The sequence below is a fragment of the Hemicordylus capensis genome, chromosome 1 (genome assembly GCF_027244095.1).
Source record: "Hemicordylus capensis ecotype Gifberg chromosome 1, rHemCap1.1.pri, whole genome shotgun sequence".
Lineage (NCBI taxonomy): Eukaryota > Metazoa > Chordata > Lepidosauria > Squamata > Cordylidae > Hemicordylus > Hemicordylus capensis.
Window position 1 is genome coordinate 132,906,716 of NC_069657.1, and position 22,468 is coordinate 132,929,183.

The window sequence follows — 22,468 nt, forward strand, 5'->3', positions numbered from 1 at the left end:
AAAGTCCAGCTTTCTCATCCACAGAGTGTCACGGGAAAAACCAGTCCATACTGGCAAATTCCAAGTTTCAGAATCTGTTTGTTCCCATTTAGAGATCTAAATAAGGGCTTTTCTACATGATAAATCAATGTTTGCCCTAACTGCATTCCCCCTCCCCCCAGCACAGTACTGCTCTTTCTGGTCTTCCCAACAAGATAACAACAAGATAATACCCAGTCAGCACATTAAAGATGAGGATGAATGCATGCACCAGGGAACAGATAGCTTTGCTATGGTGATGACAGTTGTGCTGCTGTACTCCCTCCATTAAACTGTCATGGGGTTCAGACATGATATGAGATTATGATTATGAGAACAAGCCTTGGGAAGCCGCAGACTCGCACACACCTCTTCCTATTCCTCTTCACATGCATGCACAAGGAGGAGAGTCAATGTTTTTCCTTTTATTTTTGTGTTACATAGGAATGTGTAACTGCAGTTTAACAAACTAGAATTAGAACAAACTAGGGGAATGCAGTCACCTTAAGTGGCTCAGTGGGGAAATGCCTGACTAACAAGCAGAAGGTTGCCAGTTCAAATCCCTGATCGGAAACACCCATATCGGGCAGCAGCGATACAGGAAGATGCTGAAAGGCATCATCTCATTCTGCATGGGAGGAGGCAATGGTAAACCCCTCCTGTATTCTACCAAAGAAAACCACAGGGCTCTGTGGACACCAGGAGTCGAAATCAACTTGATGGCATACTTTACCTTTAGGGGAATGCACTCATTTTCTGAACAAATGGAAACTAAAGCCAAAGTGGCCATTTAAGATTGGCTTCCATTCATTCTAAAATAAATATGACATTGAATGAATGATATGAATGACGTTTGTTTTCAGAAGACTATTTGTTACTTGTTCATTTGGTTTTTTAAAAACATCTCAAAAAAAATCCTTTAGCTGCTTTGGTTGTGGCAGGTGCTGCAATGTATAGGTGCCATCTTGAATACCCATGCTTCCTTAGAATGTGGTGTCATCGCAGGGCATGATGTATGGGTTAAAAAATGGCCACTCCCATGAAAGAATGGCAGCCATTACATTGATAAAAACAAACTACAAGTTGTAGGAACTCCTCAACATTACATCATGGCATTAATATATAATAACATGACAGAAAACAACATTACCATTCCTTAAATCCCAAAAGATCAATGAAGTAGTCCAGTTTTATTCCAACTTATTCATTTTTAAAATACTTTTAATTATTTAATTGCAACTTAATATAATTAGTCATAATATCCCAATTATTTTGTTCATGAAAAGATGGAACAATGACAAGTATTCATTATTTTAACTGCTACCAAAGAGATTTGCTGCTGACTAATACTTAGTTAAAATAAAAGCTTTAAAAGAACCCAATAAGATGCTTAGCAGGTTCTGCTGTTATCTCTAATAGCAGCATTTGTCTAATTGCCTGAATGATCATTTCTTTCCAAAATTTCTCAACTGAACAAGACCATCTCATGTGAAGATAGTATCCTACTTATTTACAACTTCTCCCACTACTTGAGAATGTAATCATTCTATGCACTCTGAAGATTAATAGCTCTGTACAAATTGGCCACAGTGCAGAACAGAATTAAAAGCATGTAAGCCCACTGTTTTTAATGTGCTTAAGTTGTTGATCTGTGGTGGATGGAATGGATTGTGGCTTTATATGCTTTTTTTATATACACACATTTATGAATTAATTAGCCAAATACTGCTGCAGTTGGAAATAAGCGATTCTTCTTGTTTTTAACATAGTGCTGATAACAACAGTAATAGACCTAAACAAGGAATATGCTTTGTTACGTATATCTATGTCTTTGTTACGTATATCTATATCTATGTAAACTGCTTGGGGAACTTCTGTTGAAAAGCAGTATATAAATATTTGTCATATTCATAACTGAAGCCATGATAACACCAGGGTCCGAAACATCTGTTTTACTCTGCTCCTGCAAAATGAAATGGCTCCAAAACCATTTGTGTGCTTAAAGATAAGCTTGTGTCCAGTCATTTGCAGAAATGGCAAAGCACAGCTGGATGATAATCTTCAAAAGACCATAGGAGACAGTGTTCTCTCTAATTTTTTTCATCTGTGTGCAGAACGAATTTTGTTCTGGGTGGCAGTATCAAGGCAGTGTGCGCACACGTATATACAGAATGAAGCCTTCCTGATTAAACCTGAGCAGGATCTAAAATTAACTGAGTGGACATAAAAAAACCGTGTCCGCGCGCACACACGCCTTAGAGGGGACATTGATAGGAGAGCTGATAAGAAGTATCCAAGTCTTACAAGTGAGATGTATGACAAATTGTCAGAGGCGTATCTAGGGAAAATAGCGCCTAGGGCAAGCACTGAAATTGCACCCCCTGTCCAAACATCTGACACCCATCTTTTAGATATCTTTACTATAATATTAGCTGAAAAATATAAGTCAAGCTGGTTAATCTTTTAAAATTTCAAAAACTATTTAGCAATGGACGTAGCCAGACCAAAAAATGCTGGAAAACTACAAATTTCAGTATTCTGGGGCTCATGAAATACCCAAATACTATTTGGAGGTGTACCTGGAAAACTAAACAGAAATGCCTGTCTAATTCTCTACTATGCATTGTAGCATCACTATTACATAGTTTTAAAAATAAATGGAGAATTTGGCTTTTCCCAGATACTCTGAAAATTATTAAAGGATATGCAGAGCAAACTGTGTCACTACTTGGAATAAATTCTAGTATTTCAGAAAGACAGTTAAAATGAGAGAAAGAGAGCAAGAAACTCCCAGTGGCCTTAATACTAAAGATTTCACACTGATTCAAAGACAAACTCACCATTAATAGCCATATTATTAAGACACCACATTTAACTCACTTATCATAAGAAGCAAAGTAAGAGCAAATGAATACAATCCTAGCTCATAAGCTTCAGCTCAGTATTCACAAGCCCTGATTCTCTGTACATAGTGCCAAACTGAATATGTGTACAGTGACTTATATTATATTAAATTATTTTTTTTTACCTGTAGCCCCTATAGGCCGTGGGGGGGCATCTGTAAAGGTTACCCCTCCCACCGCTGGCCTCTAGGGCCTCGCAGAGACCATCTGAGCATGTGCTGTGGCCATTTTTAAAAATAATTGGTGTTTTTTTAAAAAATGGCTGCTGAAAACAAAATGGCCACTGCGCATGCTCAATTGGCCTCTGTGAGGCCTGGCATGAGCTAGGGCCTCACAGAGGCCATTTGAGCATGTGCAGTGGCCATTTTGTTTTGGGGGGCATTTTTTCTAAAAAAAATTAATTTTAAGAATTTGCACCCCCTTTCAAGTGGCGCCCAGGGCACATGCCCTGCCTGCCCTACCCTAGATACGCCCCTGCAAATGGAATCTGAGCAAGCTACCAGAGGTACCAATTGTACAATACTGACAATGGATCAACAACTAACAAAGACCACAGATTCCCTTTACATTTTGTGTATTTATAGGAATTTTTTGAAATAGATGAAACACCCACAGTGTAATTGCCAAGACTTTGCCTGTTAAATAACACAGTACTGGGAGAACGTTGGGGAAAATTATTTGGGGATACAACAGGGAATGGAAAACACACATCATCATCATTATAATACACACCCTTCAGCAGAAATGCAATGCACTGTAAAATTCCTATCCCTAAATGAAGCCAGCTATGGAAATATCAAGTGTCTGTGGAATTTTGCTAACATAAATGGTTGCCATGACTGAGCTATCTTCAGATGATCAATAAAACACACAAAGATCAGAAGAACACTGGCCCCATGAGCTGCCATTTGACACATCTAATATTATATTAAGAAGGCTGGGCTCGGGGACGGGGTGGGGGGTGGGGAACTGGGAAAGATGTTGTCAAATACAAAATATCAAAAAACAAACCAATAAATAAAGTAGCAACAAGCTATAGGTAAAGTGGTTCAAGCACCCCGATTCTGATTGGCTCAGTAGTACATAATGTTATGTTGGTGACAACAGATAAATACTTATGGGGCTTTGTTGTCTTGAGAAGTAAATGTATTCCTGTACTATATACAGTCCCTACACAGTGCCATGAGTTCATCCTAGGCTGATCTCCCCTGATGGTCTGGAAGGCAAATGGGCATGTCAGCAGGGGCAGTACTATGGAGTATTTATTTATTTATTATTTATTTTATTTATTAGATTTATATATCACCCTTCCAAAATGGCTTAGGGTGGTTTACAGCACAATTAAAACAATTAAAACAAGTTAACAGTTAAAATCAAACTATAAACACAGAGTAAAACCAATGAAACAACTGAAACAGCTAAAAACCTCTGGAAATCAGGGCAGCAATATAAAACAATTTAAAACACTTTGTCAATCATTAAAAAACTCTGGGAGACCAGGCCAAACAGATAGGTTTTAAAGGCTCTCCTGAAGGATAGTAATGATCTCAAATTACGAATTTCTGCCGGGAGTGCATTCCACAGCCCAGGAGCAGCTACAGAGAAGGCCCGCCTCTGAATCGCCACCAGACGAAACGGTGGCAACTGGAGACGGACCTCCTCAGATGACCTTAATGTGCTGTGGGGATCATGTAGAAGAAGGTGCTCTCTATGATAACTCAGACCTAAACCATTCAGGGCTATAAAGGTAATAACCAGCACTTTGTATTTTGCCTGGAAACGTATCAGCAGCCAGAGTATGATGCTTGCACAATGTCAGCACAAGGTGTGAGGGAGCTAAGCTGCCTTCCATGGCAGAAAGCCAAGCACCCCCAAACAGAAGCTCACTCTTTTTAAAAATGTCTTAAGAGGAAGTGATCCTGACCAACAGCGGCGGACAGTTTGCCCGATGGCAAGTGGGCCCAGTAGGCCCCTGATGAAGTGGGCCCCCCTTAAACATTAGACAATATGTTAAAAATGTTAATGACCTTTTAGTAGTTTGAAAACATAATAGAAGTTTCAATATTATTACTGTATGCAACTAAAATTTACGTCGTATTACTATTTTAATTTTAAAAAATGTAATAAAATCCTTTTTCAAGGATACTTTATATTTAAGAATATTACGCTCAGCCAGCCGGGGGTGCCTGGTGGAGGGCAGCGGGTGCTGGCGAGCCTCCGGCAGCATGCCCACGGTGGCCCCCGCCCGCCTTTGCCGCCTCCTGCGGCAGTTGCTGCCACCGCTGCCACCACCCCGCTGGCCATCATGGGCCTGATGCCACTGAGCGACACCATGCAGCTGGCCCTCGAGCAAATCCTCCGCTAGTCGCTGCTCAGCCCCTACGCCCTCGACCTGCGAGCTATTGCCCATGCCCACATCGGACAGACAGCAAATATTTTTCATTGCGTCAGCCTCCTCAGTTTGAGTGTGCTTTGTCAGCTCTTCACCTCGTGCTTGCTGTGTTTTATGTGTTTGATAAAAGATATGTATTTAATTACTATTTTTTATATACTGTCTCTGGGATCGTTTGCTCTGGGCTGGGGCTCTGTAGGTGCTGTCTACTCTTATAAGAAGCCTGAGGCCTACTTCTTATCCCTTGATCTTACAAGTCCTGCCTGGCAAGTACTGCTTCGTTTGCACCAGATCAGGCTTAATAAGGGTGACTTCTGCCCCTCCAGCCCACCACCTCTTCATCATTCACTCCCACAGGTTCCATATAAGCCCTGTTCAATTCCTCCTGCACTTTCCAAATCTGTAACACCCTGGCTGGGCCTTCAAGAAGTGCCTCCTCTGAGACAGGGTTCTCTGGGGAGCTTTGTTCAGTGGCTTGACTTGGAAAAAGGAAAAAACTCCTCAGGTTCTCTAGCTGATTTTCAAGTAAATGTGTTTAACCTAATAATAGACCGCATTGTCCAGTCACTAGATTCACGCTTTGTACAACACAAAAAGTTGTATAAAGATTTATCCTGCTTGGACCAAGCAAAATTTAAAACTATTGCAGAGAAGGGCCTTGAAGATGAAGCACTGGAAGGTATTATTAAGCTGTCTCCACAAATCAGCAAAGATCAAGTAATATTGGAATTGTATTCTTTTGCTTTGAACTTTGATGTATTAAAGTTATTGCTTAATGATGGTGAGAATATGGATTCCAGTTACAAGAAGTGTAAAATTTGTAGCACTTGCCCATCGTGTGTACTAAAAATTCTGGCATCCAACAGACTTCATGACAAGGCATATGATAACCTTTATGAACTTTATAAAGTCATCTGAACAGTATTAGTTACTCAAGTCCAATGTGAGAGGACATTTTCAAAGATAAAGATCATAAAGGCAAGGCTAAGAAATTCACTGTCTGAGGAGAACTTGGAATCATACATGTTGCTATCCATTGAAAAGGAATTGTTAGATGAATTGGATGCAGAAGCAATTACTGACAGATTCGCACAATCATCTAGTGAACTCAAAACGATTGCTCTTAATATAGTGGACTGCATGAAGTATGCTTTTGAACTACCTGTTAATGTGTAAAATATTCAGTACAAGCACACTATTTAAAAATATCCACCATTTATTTTAAAAAAATTAAAATTAAAAAATCAATTATAACAAGATGTACTATATACTGCCAGTAATATATACAATATATGTACACTGTAATTACTAAAAAATATACATTTTGCAAAAATTTTAATTGTACCTTTTTTCCACTTATGTATTTTTGAAAATTTTATTTATTTCTTATAAAAAGTAAGTGATAGCCTTATAGTTATGGGTGGGCCCCCTTTGTCTCCGGGCAACCAATATTTTTAGACCAAGTCCGTCACTGCTGACCAAATTGTTAGGCATAGATCTCAGGGGAAAGGGGCAACCTGGAGAATACTGAGAGACAGAACTGTGTATGTTTGGCTTGGTTAATGATGGGGCCATAGTACCAAGCCTGTAAAGCATTTAATTTTTGACTTTTAAGACAGGAAGACTTGCTGGGTTTGAGGAGGAGATTATAGATTAGTCTGCAGAAACTATCTGGGCCTAGCAGTGGCTGGTGCTAACATTAAGAGGCTATTCTCACAAGTGCTTGAAAGCGGGCTAAGGGAGCCCATGCCACTTTCGAGTGGTCGTGAGAACCACCGGGCTCACTTGCGAGCCCGGTGGCCCAGCAGCAGCTAGCCCGCCTAAGTACCCCTCCCCTAAAATGAGGTTAGCAGAATGCGCTAACCCCATTTCCGTGATCATGAGTTGGTGCAGCTCTGCACTGCTGCGACTCACAAGGAGACTCCCTACCAGGAGGCTAAAACAAGCCTCCCAGCATTGGGGGTCTCCCAAGAATGCCCCATGCACTTGAGTGGGGCATCCTGGAACTTCTGGGGGGCCAGGTGGCCCCCGTTGCCCGCTGCCCCTACTGGCTCCATGACAGAGCCGGTAGTTGTGTGGACGTCTGATTTGGCCGCCCAGGGCTCGATGACTGCTCATGTGTGGGGAGAGCAGGCTTTACCCACTTTCCCCACCAAACCCCTCCCGGCTCTACACACCAATTGTGTGTAGAGTCTCAAAGTCTATCAACATGATTAGACAGACACCCATTGCATACAGAAGCACTACCATACAGAAACACTACCATGTGTTTTCTAAATGCCTCCATAGTGCTTGAATCTGTATTCAGCCTCCCAATCCTACCCCACCTATCAAAAAAGGCCAAGAATGAGAAAGACCTTCCCTAAGTACATGGATGAATTGCTCAGGAGTTGATAAAACCATCTCACTTCTAGCATGCCTAATAGCATAGTCACACAGGGCCAGCTTTCCCACAATGAGTTCACCCACAACCCACTGTATCTTCTTCAGGATGGAAGTTGTTCCTTATATTCAACTCAAATGTAATTTAAACCAATAGCTTTTTATCTAGTAGATATAGTAAGCAGTTGCCCTTACTCTCTTTCCAGTTTTAGTTTAAATGTTTAGATCCCAATTTACCACTAAATAAGCAGAAGCCCTTCAATTCACGGAAAGAGAGTTGAACACATGGGAGATGTCTTCCTATGAATAGAAGGCGCTTCTGATCACAGAATAGTAACTTAAGATCCAGTCCAGTGTTTGGGAGCAACAGATGTGCCTTAATCTTCTTTTTGTTGGTGGTTGTTTCAAGTTCTACTTCCTAGGAGTGTTCTCCTGTATTTTAACTTCCTCATAACTCTTCAACAATCTTTTTATCATACTTAGACCTGTCTAAATCCTTTCCAATTTGTCAACATTATCCTAAAACTAAAATGGTCCTATAAAAACTGGATAGATAGGAAATGAGAGAACCCATGCCCCTGATACAATGCTACAATCCAAAATTGTGTTCTGCTCTGTAATACTCACAGTTGTGAACTTACTAAATCATTCCTGGCAATACTATTACATAGCCAATTATCTCTCACCTTATATCTGTAACGTTAGATATTTCTCATAATTTAGAACTTAATTCTCAAAACTGATCCACCACACTTCATTGATGCGCACTGAAAACTGAATTACCCATCCTCAGCAACTGCTCTTGCTCAAACCCTTCTTGGCAGTAGTGCTAATTTTATCATACTTCCATCAGCATGTACACTATTGGAAGCTGTATAAATTCCAGTAGCTACATTCTCCAAAGGAATGGATGGAGGAGGGGAAAAGGTTTTCATACAACTAAGCACATTGGTGAGTTCCAAGTACTATTCAAGCAGGGCAAATGGTCAGTCTAACCATCTATAGCTCTGGCAGCTTTAACATGTGCAGCTACAGAACCCCTAAGCCAGCTAAATAGGCTCAAGAAAAATAATAATTAAATCAGACATTTTGCACAGTTCAGACTCCACCACCATCCATTATATTTCTAGAAAAGAAACAAGAACCAAAGACAACACCATGTACACGGTACCTTGTTGGGACTGTACAAGCAAGACAGGTCCATCCCAAAGGATTACCGATGTTCTGGGTAAACTCATCTCAGCTAGCTGTTCCCCTCCTGCCTTCTGTAGCACAGCTCTCTTGCTCAGTCTTGCACAGTCTGAGTGCTGAGTCCTGATTCATGGTTTCAGGCTCCAGCCAGGAATGCAGCCATTGAAAACTCAGAACTATTTTTACTCTTGACCAGCCGCAGCCTCTCCATTCTATAAAGACTTCTAAAGATAAAACCATTCCCAGTTAGTTAAGGGTGTGTTTCTAGGGACCTATGGTTCTCTGGCATTCACTGCAGCTTTTAAACCACACAGTTGCTAACAGGAAAGAGTGGGCTTACACCATAGCATTATTGTTAGCAGTCAGAAGTCAAGCATTTGATCTATGCTTGATCTATGCAATTAAAAAAAACAAAACCTGATAAGTGAAATATAGTTAATCCTTTTTTTTTATTTTTAGGTACAGCATCTCCAAAACAAGAACCTTCATTTCATATACACACTTAAATTTTTAAAAAGCTATCTACATTTTTTCCTCCAGCTAAACTATAAAAATAAAAGGAAAGTTACTCTCATCTGACATGCACAGTCTGCAATATAAAGTTGCAAAGCATTGCTAAAAAAACCCCTAATATTGCATATGTTTGGTTTGGGCTATCCAGGATCAAGCCTGGCCCAGGCCAAACTGACACCTGAAACCACATGTGAGCTACCAACCTGGCACCTGCACTGTGTGGAGAGCATCCCATTCCTTTCCCTCAGTCTACCCTGATCCTTTCAGGCATGTAAAATACATTATGCACAGTTCCTCCCCCACTCCAGATCTTCCCCTCCATGATGCAGAACATGTCATGAGCCAATTCTGCCTCACCTCAATGTTCCCTCTTCCCCTTATCTGGGTAATGGTGATGGCAACAAGTGCTGCTGTAAAGCTCCTCCACCCACTCATTCCATCTTACTTTCTGTCTTTTGAAAAGGCAGAGGGTTGGGAATAGAGCAGAAGTGTGGAGGAGCAGAGTGGTGGGCAGGAGCAGCAGCAGTGGCAGTAATACCCCCAAGTAGGATAGGGCAGTGGTGGGGCAGTCAGTGAGGTGGACCAGAATGGTGAGAACAGGATGCTGACCACATCATCCCTTGATCTATCTCTTGAAGCAGCTGCCTCACCAAGCTTCATTCGTGAGCCAGCCCTGCGTGTTTTAGAAAGGTATTTGACCGCCTTATTAATCATAAATGGGTTAATGCACTGGAAGAAAGAGATCAGATACCCAAAGCAAACTTTCACAATATATATAAGGTAGGCTCCAACATAAAAGTTGGACAGCCTCATGCTGAAATAGTGGCCATTAATTATCTAGAAAAATACCAATGGACTCAACAGACCCAATCATGTAAATATAATAATACTGGATTCGAAAAAATAAAGCACTATACAAAAAGAAATATGAATGGTGTGGAATTGGAGGAGTAACTAAACAATTTATGTGAGAACTCTTATATGATACTGTACTTTAAAAGTGTGTGTGTGTGTGTGTGTGTGTGTGTGTGTGTGTGTGTGTGTAATGTCTATAACTCCAGGAGTAGTACTACTAGGTTTTACTAGGTTTGGTTTCTTTTGGACAGATAAGGAGGAAGTGGGGATTGAGGTGTCTTTAGAATATTTGCATATACAAACAGGGCATACATAATAAAAAGTTACTCCTACAAGAAAGCACACCTGCTAGGCACATCCATTCCTCATAAAGAAGACCTGAACCACAAGGTACCTTTAACCAACTCATAGATCTCATTGTACCTCTCCTCCCCCAACCCACCCTACCTACCTACCTACCACACACACACACACACACACACACACACACTCTTACACTTCTCAGCTGTAGATGTGTGACCTTTTCCAAGTGCTGATGACTATCTCCTTCAAAACCCTCAAGGGAGATCTCCAGCTACCAGAAAACCACCTCCTGACATTTTCTCCCATTGATGAAACATCAGCCAACCATCACAGGCTAACAAATGAATAATCAGCCAGCAGCTGTACGAATATTATAGAACAAAGAAACAGAAAATGAATAGGTTTGTGGACAACACAAGCTCTATTGAATGGGCTGAAATCCCTGAAGGCGGCATGCACCCCAAATGCAGAGGGTGTAAAACAAAACTATCTCCCCAGCATGCATTGTAGTTCCTGAAAGGCCCAATAATGAATTCTTCTTATCAACAGATACACACATTCCATGCAGTAGAATGGATCCAAATCTGACTATAAAGGCCCATACTTTATGTTGCATAGAGGCACTGAATTCGGCAGTAGTCACATAAAAAAGGATTTCTGCTGAGATCCAGAGAGTCACATAGACCTATGCCTGCTTCACACATTTCCCCTAATGAGTGTGCAATATGATGTTATTTGGCTCAATAGATTTATTTTTTTTCATGCAGCGTTAGTCTAGGGTTTTTTTTTTCTGCGAAGAGATATATACAATCATCTATTAAAATCATGACAAAGTAGTCACTTTATGAGTTTTTAAGCTACGGAGCAGGACAATCCCCAACCGCATATACATACAGCAGAAGAGACACTTGTGATTTTTGTACATGCATGCACTTTTCCCTGCTCCTCTGCATGCAAGATGTAATATGCAAAGCAAGCACCCATTAAAGAGAACTCTGAATGCTCTAAGTGAATTGCAATAAGAAACTTCTTATGAAAAGCTCCACGTAATTTACAAGAGCTGCCAAAGTTCAAGCAATCTGAAGTCATACCCTCAGGCCTGGAAGCCCTTACAACTAATCTGTAGGGTACAGGTGTAGCTACACAAAGGTGACTGGAAGACAGTATGAGGATGTTCTAGGGCACTATCATTAATTCACACATCCCAGATCTGAGTTCTGGTATGGAAAACAGGTTATGGGACTAAGACCTGGCTCAAGTCAAATTTTATTTCCCTATTTATGTATTATATTTTCAGGCCACATAGGAAGCTGCCTTATATAGATTCAGACCATTGATCCAACTAGCTCAGTATTGTCTACACTGACTGGCAGGTGGCTCTCCAAAGTTTCAGGCAGGAGCCTTACCTGGAGATACTCAGGATTGAACCTGGGACCTTCTGCATGCAAAGCAGATGCGGTATCACTGGGCTATCCCCAAACACTGGTTTCCAAAGCAACTCACAGGAAATTAAAATACAATACAATACAAAACCCTGCTGGGGGAAGGAGGTTCTCAGGTGGGCCTGAGTCCAGGCATGATAGAAGGATGCCTGGCTGCTGCCTCTGAAGGAGGGGAGAAGTCAAGAGATGGTGCAGCATGGCAGAAAGACATAAGAAGTTCCATTTTCAAATATAACCTCAGCCATGAAATAACTAGCTGGCCACAGGAACATCAATTATCTTCCAGTTTCAGCCCTGTCCCACTGCCGCCTCGTCATCTGAACTAGCAATGGGCAACCTTGAGCTTAGAAAAAGCTCGGAAAATAATTTAGTTATGAGCCCTTTCATGCCTCTGAGGTCATCAACTGAGAGCACAATGGCATCTGAATCCCTCTTCTTAACTCTCCCCACCACAAGTCAACAAACCCCCTGTCAGGTGACTGCAGTTGTAAAGAGATGTTAAACAGGGCCGCACAACTCTGGCCCCCTAGTTGTTTTGGGACTACAACTCCCATCATCCCCAGCCACAGTGGTGAATAGTCAGGGATAATGAGAGTTGTACTCTAACAACTACAGGAGGGCCACAGCTATGTAGCCCTGCTGTAAAATGTAAAAGCTCTTCACTGGTTTCTAATGGAGCAATTCTATCCTTGAGTTACATCCACTGGATGGGGTAGGATTGCTTCTGAATTCTCTTCTGTTAGTGGAGCAAAGCAATGCATCATTGCACTGAAACGCCATCTTTAAACCGGCTGGATACTCAGAACAAGGGGCAGTGTTGTGCAGAAGTCAGTTCCTACATGCATCAGTGTGATTGTTGCATCTCCGAAAGAGGTGGTGGTATAATGTCAATGGAGAGTCCCAGGTGACTGCTTCTTTACTCACTCTACCCAGCCATGTTGGAGGGCAGGATTCCAACTACCTCTGCAACCAATCACAGCACAGCATAGCCCAAGGGCACACAGCCTATATAGTTCCTTGCTGCCTCTTATACTTGGAAATGCTTTTCAGAATATCATGCCTCTCCCCTTTTGTCCTTCAAACTCCTTCTCAAAACACACCTTTTTGGGGGAAGTCTGACATTACTTCTGTCCTTGGTGAAGCCCAAGCCCTTCACTGCATTCATTGCTAGTGCTGAGCAAAGACCCATGATGTGTTCCTCAAGATCAGAGTCAGCAGAACAAATGGAAAAAAAGAAACAGAATTCTAGTGTAGTTCATTGCAGTGAATGAGTGAGTATGCAACTGCTATTATTCAAAGCCCCTGGAGGCTCATGGATCCAGGTAGATTCCTGATGGCTCTGGTGGGGATTCCTGCTAACTGGGTAAATGATCCTGCCAAGGCCTTGGTTGATCTCTGGAGTAAGGAAATGTCTAGGGCCATTAATCCAATCCCACCCGAGCATCTTCTCCCCAACTGCAGAGCCCAAGAAGCTCCTACGTTTATCAAGGAACCATAAGCATGGAGAGGCTGGGGAGATGTCCAGAGTGACAGTCAAGGAAAACGTATGCCAAATCTGACCATACCCAGGCTTGAGCTCATTTTTGGGATGGCTGTGAAGAGTTACTTGTTTGCCCCCATTGTGTTCACTGAGAGCCATCCAATGGAGCTCTTTTGGACAGTTCTTAGTACATCTTGGCCCTTCTGTTGTTCTGGAAAATACTTCTGTAGCCTGTCGTGACCAGTTTTCAAAGCACTTCAGGGATAAAACCACTCACAATTGCCATGACTTAGGCTCCACATTGACAGTTCCAAGAGACACTGACATGTCCTGTCTGGAATTCTTTTCAGACTGTTTTGCCTAATGATGTGGACAGGATCCTTGGGAGTGTGAGAGGGTCTGCTTGTGTGCTCAACCCTCACCACGCCTGACTGGTGAAGGCACCTCTGGGGAGAGGGCAACTGGCCAACTGGGCCATGGGGATGCTTTGTTGGTGCTTTTATTTTGGGTGATGAGGTGTGTGTGTGCGCCACTGAGTCTGAAACAGGCAGTGCTCCAACCCACATTTAAGCAGCCTTCCCTTGATGCAATTATTTGTGACAATTATTGGTCAGTCTCTACCATTCTAGGGAATTCTCTACCAGTCTCTACCATTCTCTACCAGTCTCTACCATTCTAGTGCTTAAGTATGTAATGGCATCACACCTCCAGGGATTCCTGCATGAAGCTAACTATCTTGTCCCTTTTCATTCTGGCTTCCTATTGAGAGGTAATAAGGGGTATGACTATATTATGATGGTGCAAGAATTGGCGCAGTTGTCACTGGTGTAGCAGGACCATAGGATTGGCTTGTAAAACTAGAGCTATATTATTGACTAACACTGGTGCAGGATAAGCAATAGTGCATTAATCTAATTTTCCCCCTCTTCTGTTCTATTTTAACATTTATAATAGGATATCAAAAGGTATACTCAAATTTAAAAATCTATAGCTTTCAGCACTATATTTAACGGATTTAACAAATTATGGTTACTTCCAAGGGCTAATGGGAGTGGGGCTGGAGGGGTATTCAAATTTCTACTGTTGACAATTTACCATCACCTTACTGAACTGTATCAATCATTTTATATTAATATTGGATTAACATATTACCTGAACCTTAATAGTTGCCTTGTATTAGTTACAGTGAAAATTCTTCAATAAAATGTTAACAATAAAAATGGTCAGGTTTCAAAAGCAATAGTGCAGTCTGGGATAATTCTAGGATGACACTTATTTGAGATTTTCTCCCTAAAGAGGCATAATTAAAATCAAATTAAGTCTGTACTCCTAAGTATGTTGTTAGGAAGTAAGCCTCATCGAAGAAAATTGAATTCATTTTTAAGTAAACATGTTTAGGATAGGCTATTAGGACATTTACCCACACTTATCCACAGGAATATGTGAGAAAAGAGATGGGGAAACAAAAAGAGATGCTTCCAAAGAAGCAATTTTGTTCTCCAAGGAATTGGTTTCTAATTCCTTTTGTGTTTCCTTTTGCACACAAATGAAAATGAACATAGAAAACACCTCACATATAGGTATTTGCTCTTCATTTCTTCTATGAGAAAGCAACCTTCAGTTCAGCATCTCCAACTAGCTCTTCCCTGATTTCTATAGTCCTCAGGGATAATATGTGGATTTATAAGATCTGCAACCAGATTCTTATAGTTTGTGAGCATATTATTGACAAACAAAGAATAGCAGGTGCTATTTTGTCCATAATCCTGGACAAAAATATCCCAAAATATAATCCAAATCCTTTTGCCCAGAATGTTTCCTCTAAAGTACTGAGTTTTGGGTTGGATCTTAACTTGTGTGAAGAAGGAGCCTGCACTTGATTTCCAGGGATTCACATCTTTCCCTGCAGTATCCTAAAATCCCATCCCACCCCATTCCTGGGGGGGGAGGTCTCCTTCAATACTTGAAGGAGGTTTTCTGGAGGGGCACAGGGGCTGCTATAGGAAGGAGGGGGCAGTGAAGATTCCTGGACAAATTTGTTCTGCTCATACACACCATTGTCACTAGTATTTCCAACATAGTAGAATTCAGACCCAAGGCGTGATTATGTTATACTAAATGTAAACAAAACATAAACAAAACCTCAGTTTGTACCAGTTGTGCTTAAAAGACCATTTCCCAGCAGGAATTAGTTCTACTGATCAAAATAGCTCTTGCTGTTGCTATAGCTTGTTGTTTCCATCATTCCTGGTAGATTGGTCATTGACTATGGATATCTGAACCAGACATACAGACGGCTGAAACAAAAGTTGCAAATGTTCACCAGCACTCCTAACAGCTTTACATAATTAAGGATTAAGACTCAGATTTTTTTTTCTATGCACCAAAATGTTTGTTGCTATTGAACATCTGAGTTGGCAATATATCAAATAATTCTGTCACAGCAAGAAACATTCAATACCATTAAATGCAAGAAAGCTAGCATGAAACATTCAGTATGAAAACTCATCTCAAATATCCAAAATGCTGATATTGCATAATGTTAATGCTTTACTTTATCATTCTATATCAAAAATACCAAGCACTGTAATGTTCAACAGAAACTGAAATTTGCATACGAATGTCTTGAGCAACCCCCTCCTTCGCTCAGTGGTTTTGCTTGATCTGCTCCCAAAACTGGATCAATGCTGCCTATTCTACATTATCTCAGTCTTTTAGACTTGTTTCCTGCCTTCAATTACCTACATTAGTGATAGACAACCTGCAATTCTCAAGTCCAGTCTGTCTGCCAAGGGCCTCTGCTCTCTCTAGCATAGTCCTTCACCACAAAGACTCCCCATCATTGCTGTGTGCTCAGCTACTTGCTTCCAAACTAAGACAAAGAGCTTTTGAGCTTCCGCCACCCTCAGAGTGAACTGCAACAGAAGTCAGAATTCTTCACTAGTGCACCTTCACTCCTCACATCTCTGTGTGAGGCAAGATAGCAAACACAATTCAGCAGCTGAGATTAACAACAAGAAGAGGCTCTGCTGTTGTTCACACTGCAGAGGAGAGGGTAAGACTGCCCTTTGCTTTCATTTTGGCTTAAGCAAGAGAAGCCACAGGCACTGGGAGAGGGAGATCAAAGTAGGGACCACAGTACGAAGGGAGGGAGATTTAATCTTTTCCCTGTGTAAGGTTGGCATATTCCAGCTCTAGGTACCCTAATTTGCATACCATGTAAATTGACTTGCAGATAATTTGCATATTATGCAAATTAGCAGGTGCACTTTCTAGCTGACTTGTATTTGCTCTCGATATCTACCAACAATAGTTGGGGAAAATATCTTTGCCTGACTATTCTCCTTGACATATTAACAGTAGCAATAGAACAAAAATACACAGCTTTTCAGTTAAGGTTTCAATTCTGTACATACTTACTTGAGAGAAGATCTGATTGAAACCAACAATGCTTACTTCTAAGTAGGCATGTAGGCATGCACAAAATGTAAAGTCAAAGTCCTTAAACATTACAATGCACACCCTGGTAGGCAGGCAGTGATTTACATAAAAAGTAAGCTATCCTCTCAACTGCCTGATGGAGATCCCCTGCAGATAAAAAAAACAAAGGCAACATTCCTCAGGAGATTACTGTACTTGTGAAACTCTCCCAGCTAGCCCCCTACCTTAATCTAAGTTCAGTCATTGAGCAGAATAATGACTGCACGTTTTGCTCCATAACTCCACTTCTACAAGGGCTAGAGCTTAGCAAAATAAAAAAATAAAAAATTGAAATCTGAAATCTGGGGGAATCTGGGTGGGCTAAGCAATCTTGGTGACATGTTTAAAATCCGAGTACTACCCAGAAAATCCTGAAATATGGCAACACTCTCCCTGTGCCGTTTTCCCTGATCTTTCCTACCACTATTAGTAAGTAGTTGCTATTTACTCCATAGGGGAACTTGTGTTCACACATCTTTTCCTTAACAATTCAAATATTGCTTGGAGGGTGGCATCTTCATCATGGAAAACAGTGCAGGAAAAATCTCTAAACCCTCCAACACTATGGTCCCAGTTTGGATCAGACCCAACACCCTACAGCTATTTGCTAAAACTTAAAAAGATAGGAAATCCTGTCACATATCTCAATCATCTCAACTTAATTGACCCTAGATTCTGGCTTTCAGGTTTTCTGTAATTCAAAACACGGCCCCTTTTAAAAATGGAGCTGCCAGCCATGATTCCATGGATGATCATCCAGAGCAGGGATTCTCAACGTTGGGTCCTCAGATGTTATTGGACTTCCACTCCCATAATCCCCAGCCCCAGTGGCCTTTGGTTGGGGATTATGAGAGCTGGAGTCCAATAACATCTGGGGACCCAACGTTGAGAATCCCTGATCGAGAGTATACAGTATTATTTGTTGATTGCTATGCCACTGACAGGGAAGTAGACAACAGATTAGGAATTATCATCATTCCAAGTTGTGATCCTAAGTCGATTCACCACATCAAGGAAAAAGGTTGACAACAAAAGTACACTATGAAAGAAAAATACTGCCTGTACAGTAAATAATTTCTTATATACTGTACAGGTAGTACAGCATAAGCTGCACACAACGGCTCAAAATGATAACAGCAAAAGGTCACCTTCTTCTGTCCCTTCATTGAGATACTTGTTTCTCCGCCACTGCTCATCTCTACAAACTATGGAACAGAGCATCGTATGCAGATGTTGCTTCTCTTGGCATCCACCAGTGGCTCTGAACAGTACAAATCAGAGAGAGCTGGTACAGTATAATAAACGGTGAGGCAAGTTGCTGGTTCAATTCTCATTTTAGCCATGAATCCACTAGGGGGCTTTCAGGTGAGCCTGCCAGGCTCAACCTCTGCTTCTCTCCCATCTACAAGATGGAGACATTAATACTGACCTGCCTTACAAGACTGTTGTGAGGAGCACTGTGGTGATGCATTTTGGATACTCAAAAAGGACGATATAAACATCAATAATTCTTTTTAAGTTCTAAAAGAAGTCTTGCAGTCAGGTGGTGTGGGTGGCCTTCCCATGTCCATTATGTTCACTTTTTGATATGGTTTGCCCTCTACCAAATGTAAACCTCTGTGCGAGATACACACCCAAAATGCAACATTCCCAGTCTACTTCATGCACTGGATGAAGGCGGCTGTTGCCTACGAAAACTCCTGCCACAATCAGCACCTCTCTTTTTGTCTTCCAGCTATGTAGAGTGCCATGCCACCTGCTTGCAGCCGTAGCTGTAAATGAATCACCCCCTATTCAGTCTTCTGTGTGTTATAAATCACAAGGATCCTTCCTTAATCCTCCCTCCTGAGAAACCTGCATCTGCTGCTAGCATGGAATTTATTTCTGTCTGTAGTTTGGGTAGTTAAAATGGCAGCAGCAACCTTCTCCACCAAGAAGAATAAATAAATCATATGATGGTAGCTATTGAAAGACATAGACTACTACATCCTCCTCTATTAATGTGTAAATTCCCAGCAGGATTTCTTAGTAGATAAACTGGAAGGAACAGGAGGGTTGCTGTGTGCTCTCTTTCTACTCGACTCTAATATAGATGTTTCGTGTTTTAACGTTACTAAATGGAGCTGTAGCGCAGGCTGTAGCACTGAGCACAAGTAAAATAAATCACCTTTATTTCAGCAGACTTTTAATTACATTTTGAGCAATGTATTAAAAACAAAGCTTTCTGGCTTCTGTGTATGAGCCATATCATACATCTTCCTTATAGCAACATTTACTATTCAATTGATAAATATTTTTCAGCAACCTGCACATTTAAAGGAACCAGAAGCGGGGGAAAGATCCATGCATAGAAATCTTCTTTATCAGGCAGGCGTACAAACTAATAAAACATGACAGCTTATGGTTGATAAGTACTCTCATATCTGCTGTTGTGTGTTTTATTTTCTCTCTTCTTTCAAAAAAAAAAAACAACCTGCCTGTAATAATGCAGAAGCCTCAACGACTTTCAAAAAACAAAAACATATTCACCTTTTGGCTGAGCAAACTTTGATTCCACCACCACCACCCCCGCCCTCCAATGTTTTTTAAAGGGAAAAAAGTTTACTGGCTTCTGATCTGAATCACAAACAGTCCTTAATAACAATCAAAAAGGTTAATTTATTTAATAGGGCAAGCAAACCCAGTTTGAGAATGGGCTTTGCAATGATCCATATACTATATCATACTTTACTTTTTAATCAATAATAAATCCTCCCTCTCTTACAACAGCTGATATATTTTATGCATGGCCCCTTAAGTATTGTATTGGACATATACGGGAGTTAGAAGCATTCAAAGCAATGATATTTGCATCTCATTCAAATATCAAGTGAGAGCCTGTCTGAAAAGGATAGTCTTTGAAGTATGAGCCTGCTGCTAATGAAAATCTGGTTTTAGATATAATAGAACAACAACATAAGTTGGCAAGCAGGAGCCATAGTTTAAATAAAAGCATAATATGGGTTTTATGTGGGCAAAATGCACTCAGTGCAACACATGAAATTGTCAGCTAAAATCACATTACAGATAAGGACCCTCATTTTAAATCAAGTTCTTGCAGCCCAATCATATGTGCATTAGTTTTATAAATAACTAGTGACTGTTAAGCCCGTTACATTAACAGGCGCTAGAACAGTTGTGAACAGGGGAGCCGGCTGCGTGCCTCAAGCGCCGCCACCGCCTCTGGCCTCCCCGCCGCCGCCTCTGGCCTCCCCGCGACCCGGCCGGGCCCACCGCCGCCGCTTCTGGCCTCCCCGCAGCCGGGCCAGGCCCACCTCCACCGCCTCTGGCCTCCCCGCAGCTGGGCCGGACCCGCCGCCGCCTCTGGCCTCCCCGCAGCTGGGCCCGCCACCGCCGCCTCTGGCCTCCCCACAGCCGGGCCGGGCCCGCCGCGGCAGCGCCTCTGCGCCATGCATGCGGAGAACACCCGCAAGAGACACGGACGCAGGTACCTTAGGGTTTTATTATATAGGATGACAGGTGATATCTGCTACTTCATTAAAACAGTGGTACATATGCTGGTAACCTCCAGGGTCAAGTACTGTAATGGGTCTGCCTTCGTACAAAGTCCAGAAACTATCCTTGGTACAGAATGCAGCAACCAGACTGGTATCTGGTATAACCTGAAAAGACCATATAACACCAGCTTTAAAAGAACTACCCTTGCTTCTGCTATGTCTCCAAGCAAAATACAAAGAACTGCTTATTATCTATAAAACCCTTAATGGCATGGGTCCATACTATTTAAGAGAGTGCCTCCTTGGTCATGAACTCTGCCATAAGAACAGGTGAGCCAGTAAGAACCTTAGGCAACCTTTCTTGCTGCTCCTTCACCACCAGCCTGCTCCCCTTCAACACTTAACTGTTTTGCATCAAACTGGCCCTGGTTTGGTTCGCAACTGAGCTGCCAAACTGGCCTGGTTTGATGTAAACCGGTTCATATAAAAGTCATAAGAATAAGAACATAAGAACAGCCCTGCTGGATCACGCCCAAGGCCCATCTAGTCCAGCATTTTGTTTCACACAGTGGGTCACCAGATGCCTCTGGGAAGCCCACAGGCAAGAGCTGAGGGCATGCCCTCTCTTCTGCTGTTGCTTCCCCTGCAAATGGTATTTAGACTAGAGGTGGCCTATAGCCACCAAAATAGTAGCCACTGATATACCTGTCCTCTATGAATTTGTCTAAGCCATCCAAGCTAGTGGCCATCACTACATCCCATGGCAAAGAATCCCATAGATTAATTATGTGCTGTGCGAAAAAGTACTTCCTTTTGCCAGTCCTAAATTTCTTGGCAATCAGTTTCATAGCACGACCCCTGGTTCTAGTGTTGTGAGAAAGGGAGAAAAAATTCTCTCTGTCCACTCTTTACTCCATGCGTGATGTTATACACCTCTATCATGTCTCCCCTTTGTCGCTTCTTTTCCAAACTAAAAAGCCCCAGATGCTGTATAGCCTTGCCTCATAAGGAAGGTGCTCCAGGCCCCTGATCATCTTGATTGCCTCCATCTGCACCTTTTCCAGTTCTACAATGTCCTTTTAAAGATATGGTGACCAGAACTGTATGCAGCATTCCAAATGTGGCAACACCATAGATTTGTATAAGGGCATTATAATATTAGCATTTTTATTTTCAATCCCCTTCCTAATGATCCCTAGCATCAAATTTGACTTTTTCACAGCTGTTGCACACTAAGTCGACACCTTCAACGAGCTGTCCACCATGACCCCAAGATCTCTCTCCTGATCAGTCACTGACAGCTAGATACCATCAGTATATATTTGAAGTTGGGGTTATTTGCCACAGTATGCATCACTTAACACTTGCTTGCATTTTACATATGCAAAATTGCATTTGCCATTTTGTCGCCCACTCACCCGGCTTGTAGAGATCCTTTTGGAGCTCCTAGCAATCTGTCTTGGATTCCACTACCCTAAATAACTAAGTGTCATCTGCAAATTTGGCCACATCACTGCTTACTTCAACTTCTAGATCATTTATGAACAAGTTAAAGAGCACTGGCCCCAGTACAGATCAATGGGTGACTTCACTTCTTACTTCCCTCCATTGTGTAAACTGTCCATTTATTCCTACTCTCTGTTTCCTGTCCGTCAACCAGTTACCAATCCGCACATGATCCTGTCCTCCTTATCCCATGACTTACAAAGTTTAAGAAGTGCAGAGGGGTGGTCAGCACGCCAAAAGAATCCCTATCCTATCTCATAGACCCACCTTCAGGGACAAACACTCAAAATGCTGATATTGCCTAATCAGGCATTTTGAGAGGGGAATGGACTCATGATGGATGACTGCAATGCCTCCTCACCACCCCTAAAGGTGGGGCTTCTGTAGGATCATGCAACCTAGAGGGCAGAGCTGGGAGAGACCCACTGCACTGAGCTCATCCAACTAGATATCAGTCACACATACTGGGTCAGCATGCTCACCATGGAAGAGAGATCTCTTTGCAT

The 22,468-nt window shown here is 41.8% G+C and overlaps 1 protein-coding gene across 4 annotated transcripts in view; it reads right to left on the reverse strand.

Annotated features, from left to right (window-relative positions):
* Nucleotides 1-22,468, reverse strand: part of TSPAN4 (tetraspanin 4) — a 923,335-nt gene that overhangs the window by 464,778 nt on the left and 436,089 nt on the right. Inside the window, exon 1 of one of the 4 annotated variants that reach the window (XM_053301920.1) lies at nt 8,867-8,984. The exons of the other annotated variants lie outside the window; for them this stretch is intronic. Coding sequence (XP_053157895.1) covers nt 8,867-8,933 — 67 coding nt within the window. The 5' untranslated portion in view covers nt 8,934-8,984. Of the gene's footprint in view, nt 1-8,866; nt 8,985-22,468 lie in introns of those variants that run through there. 4 annotated transcript variants of the gene reach the window in all.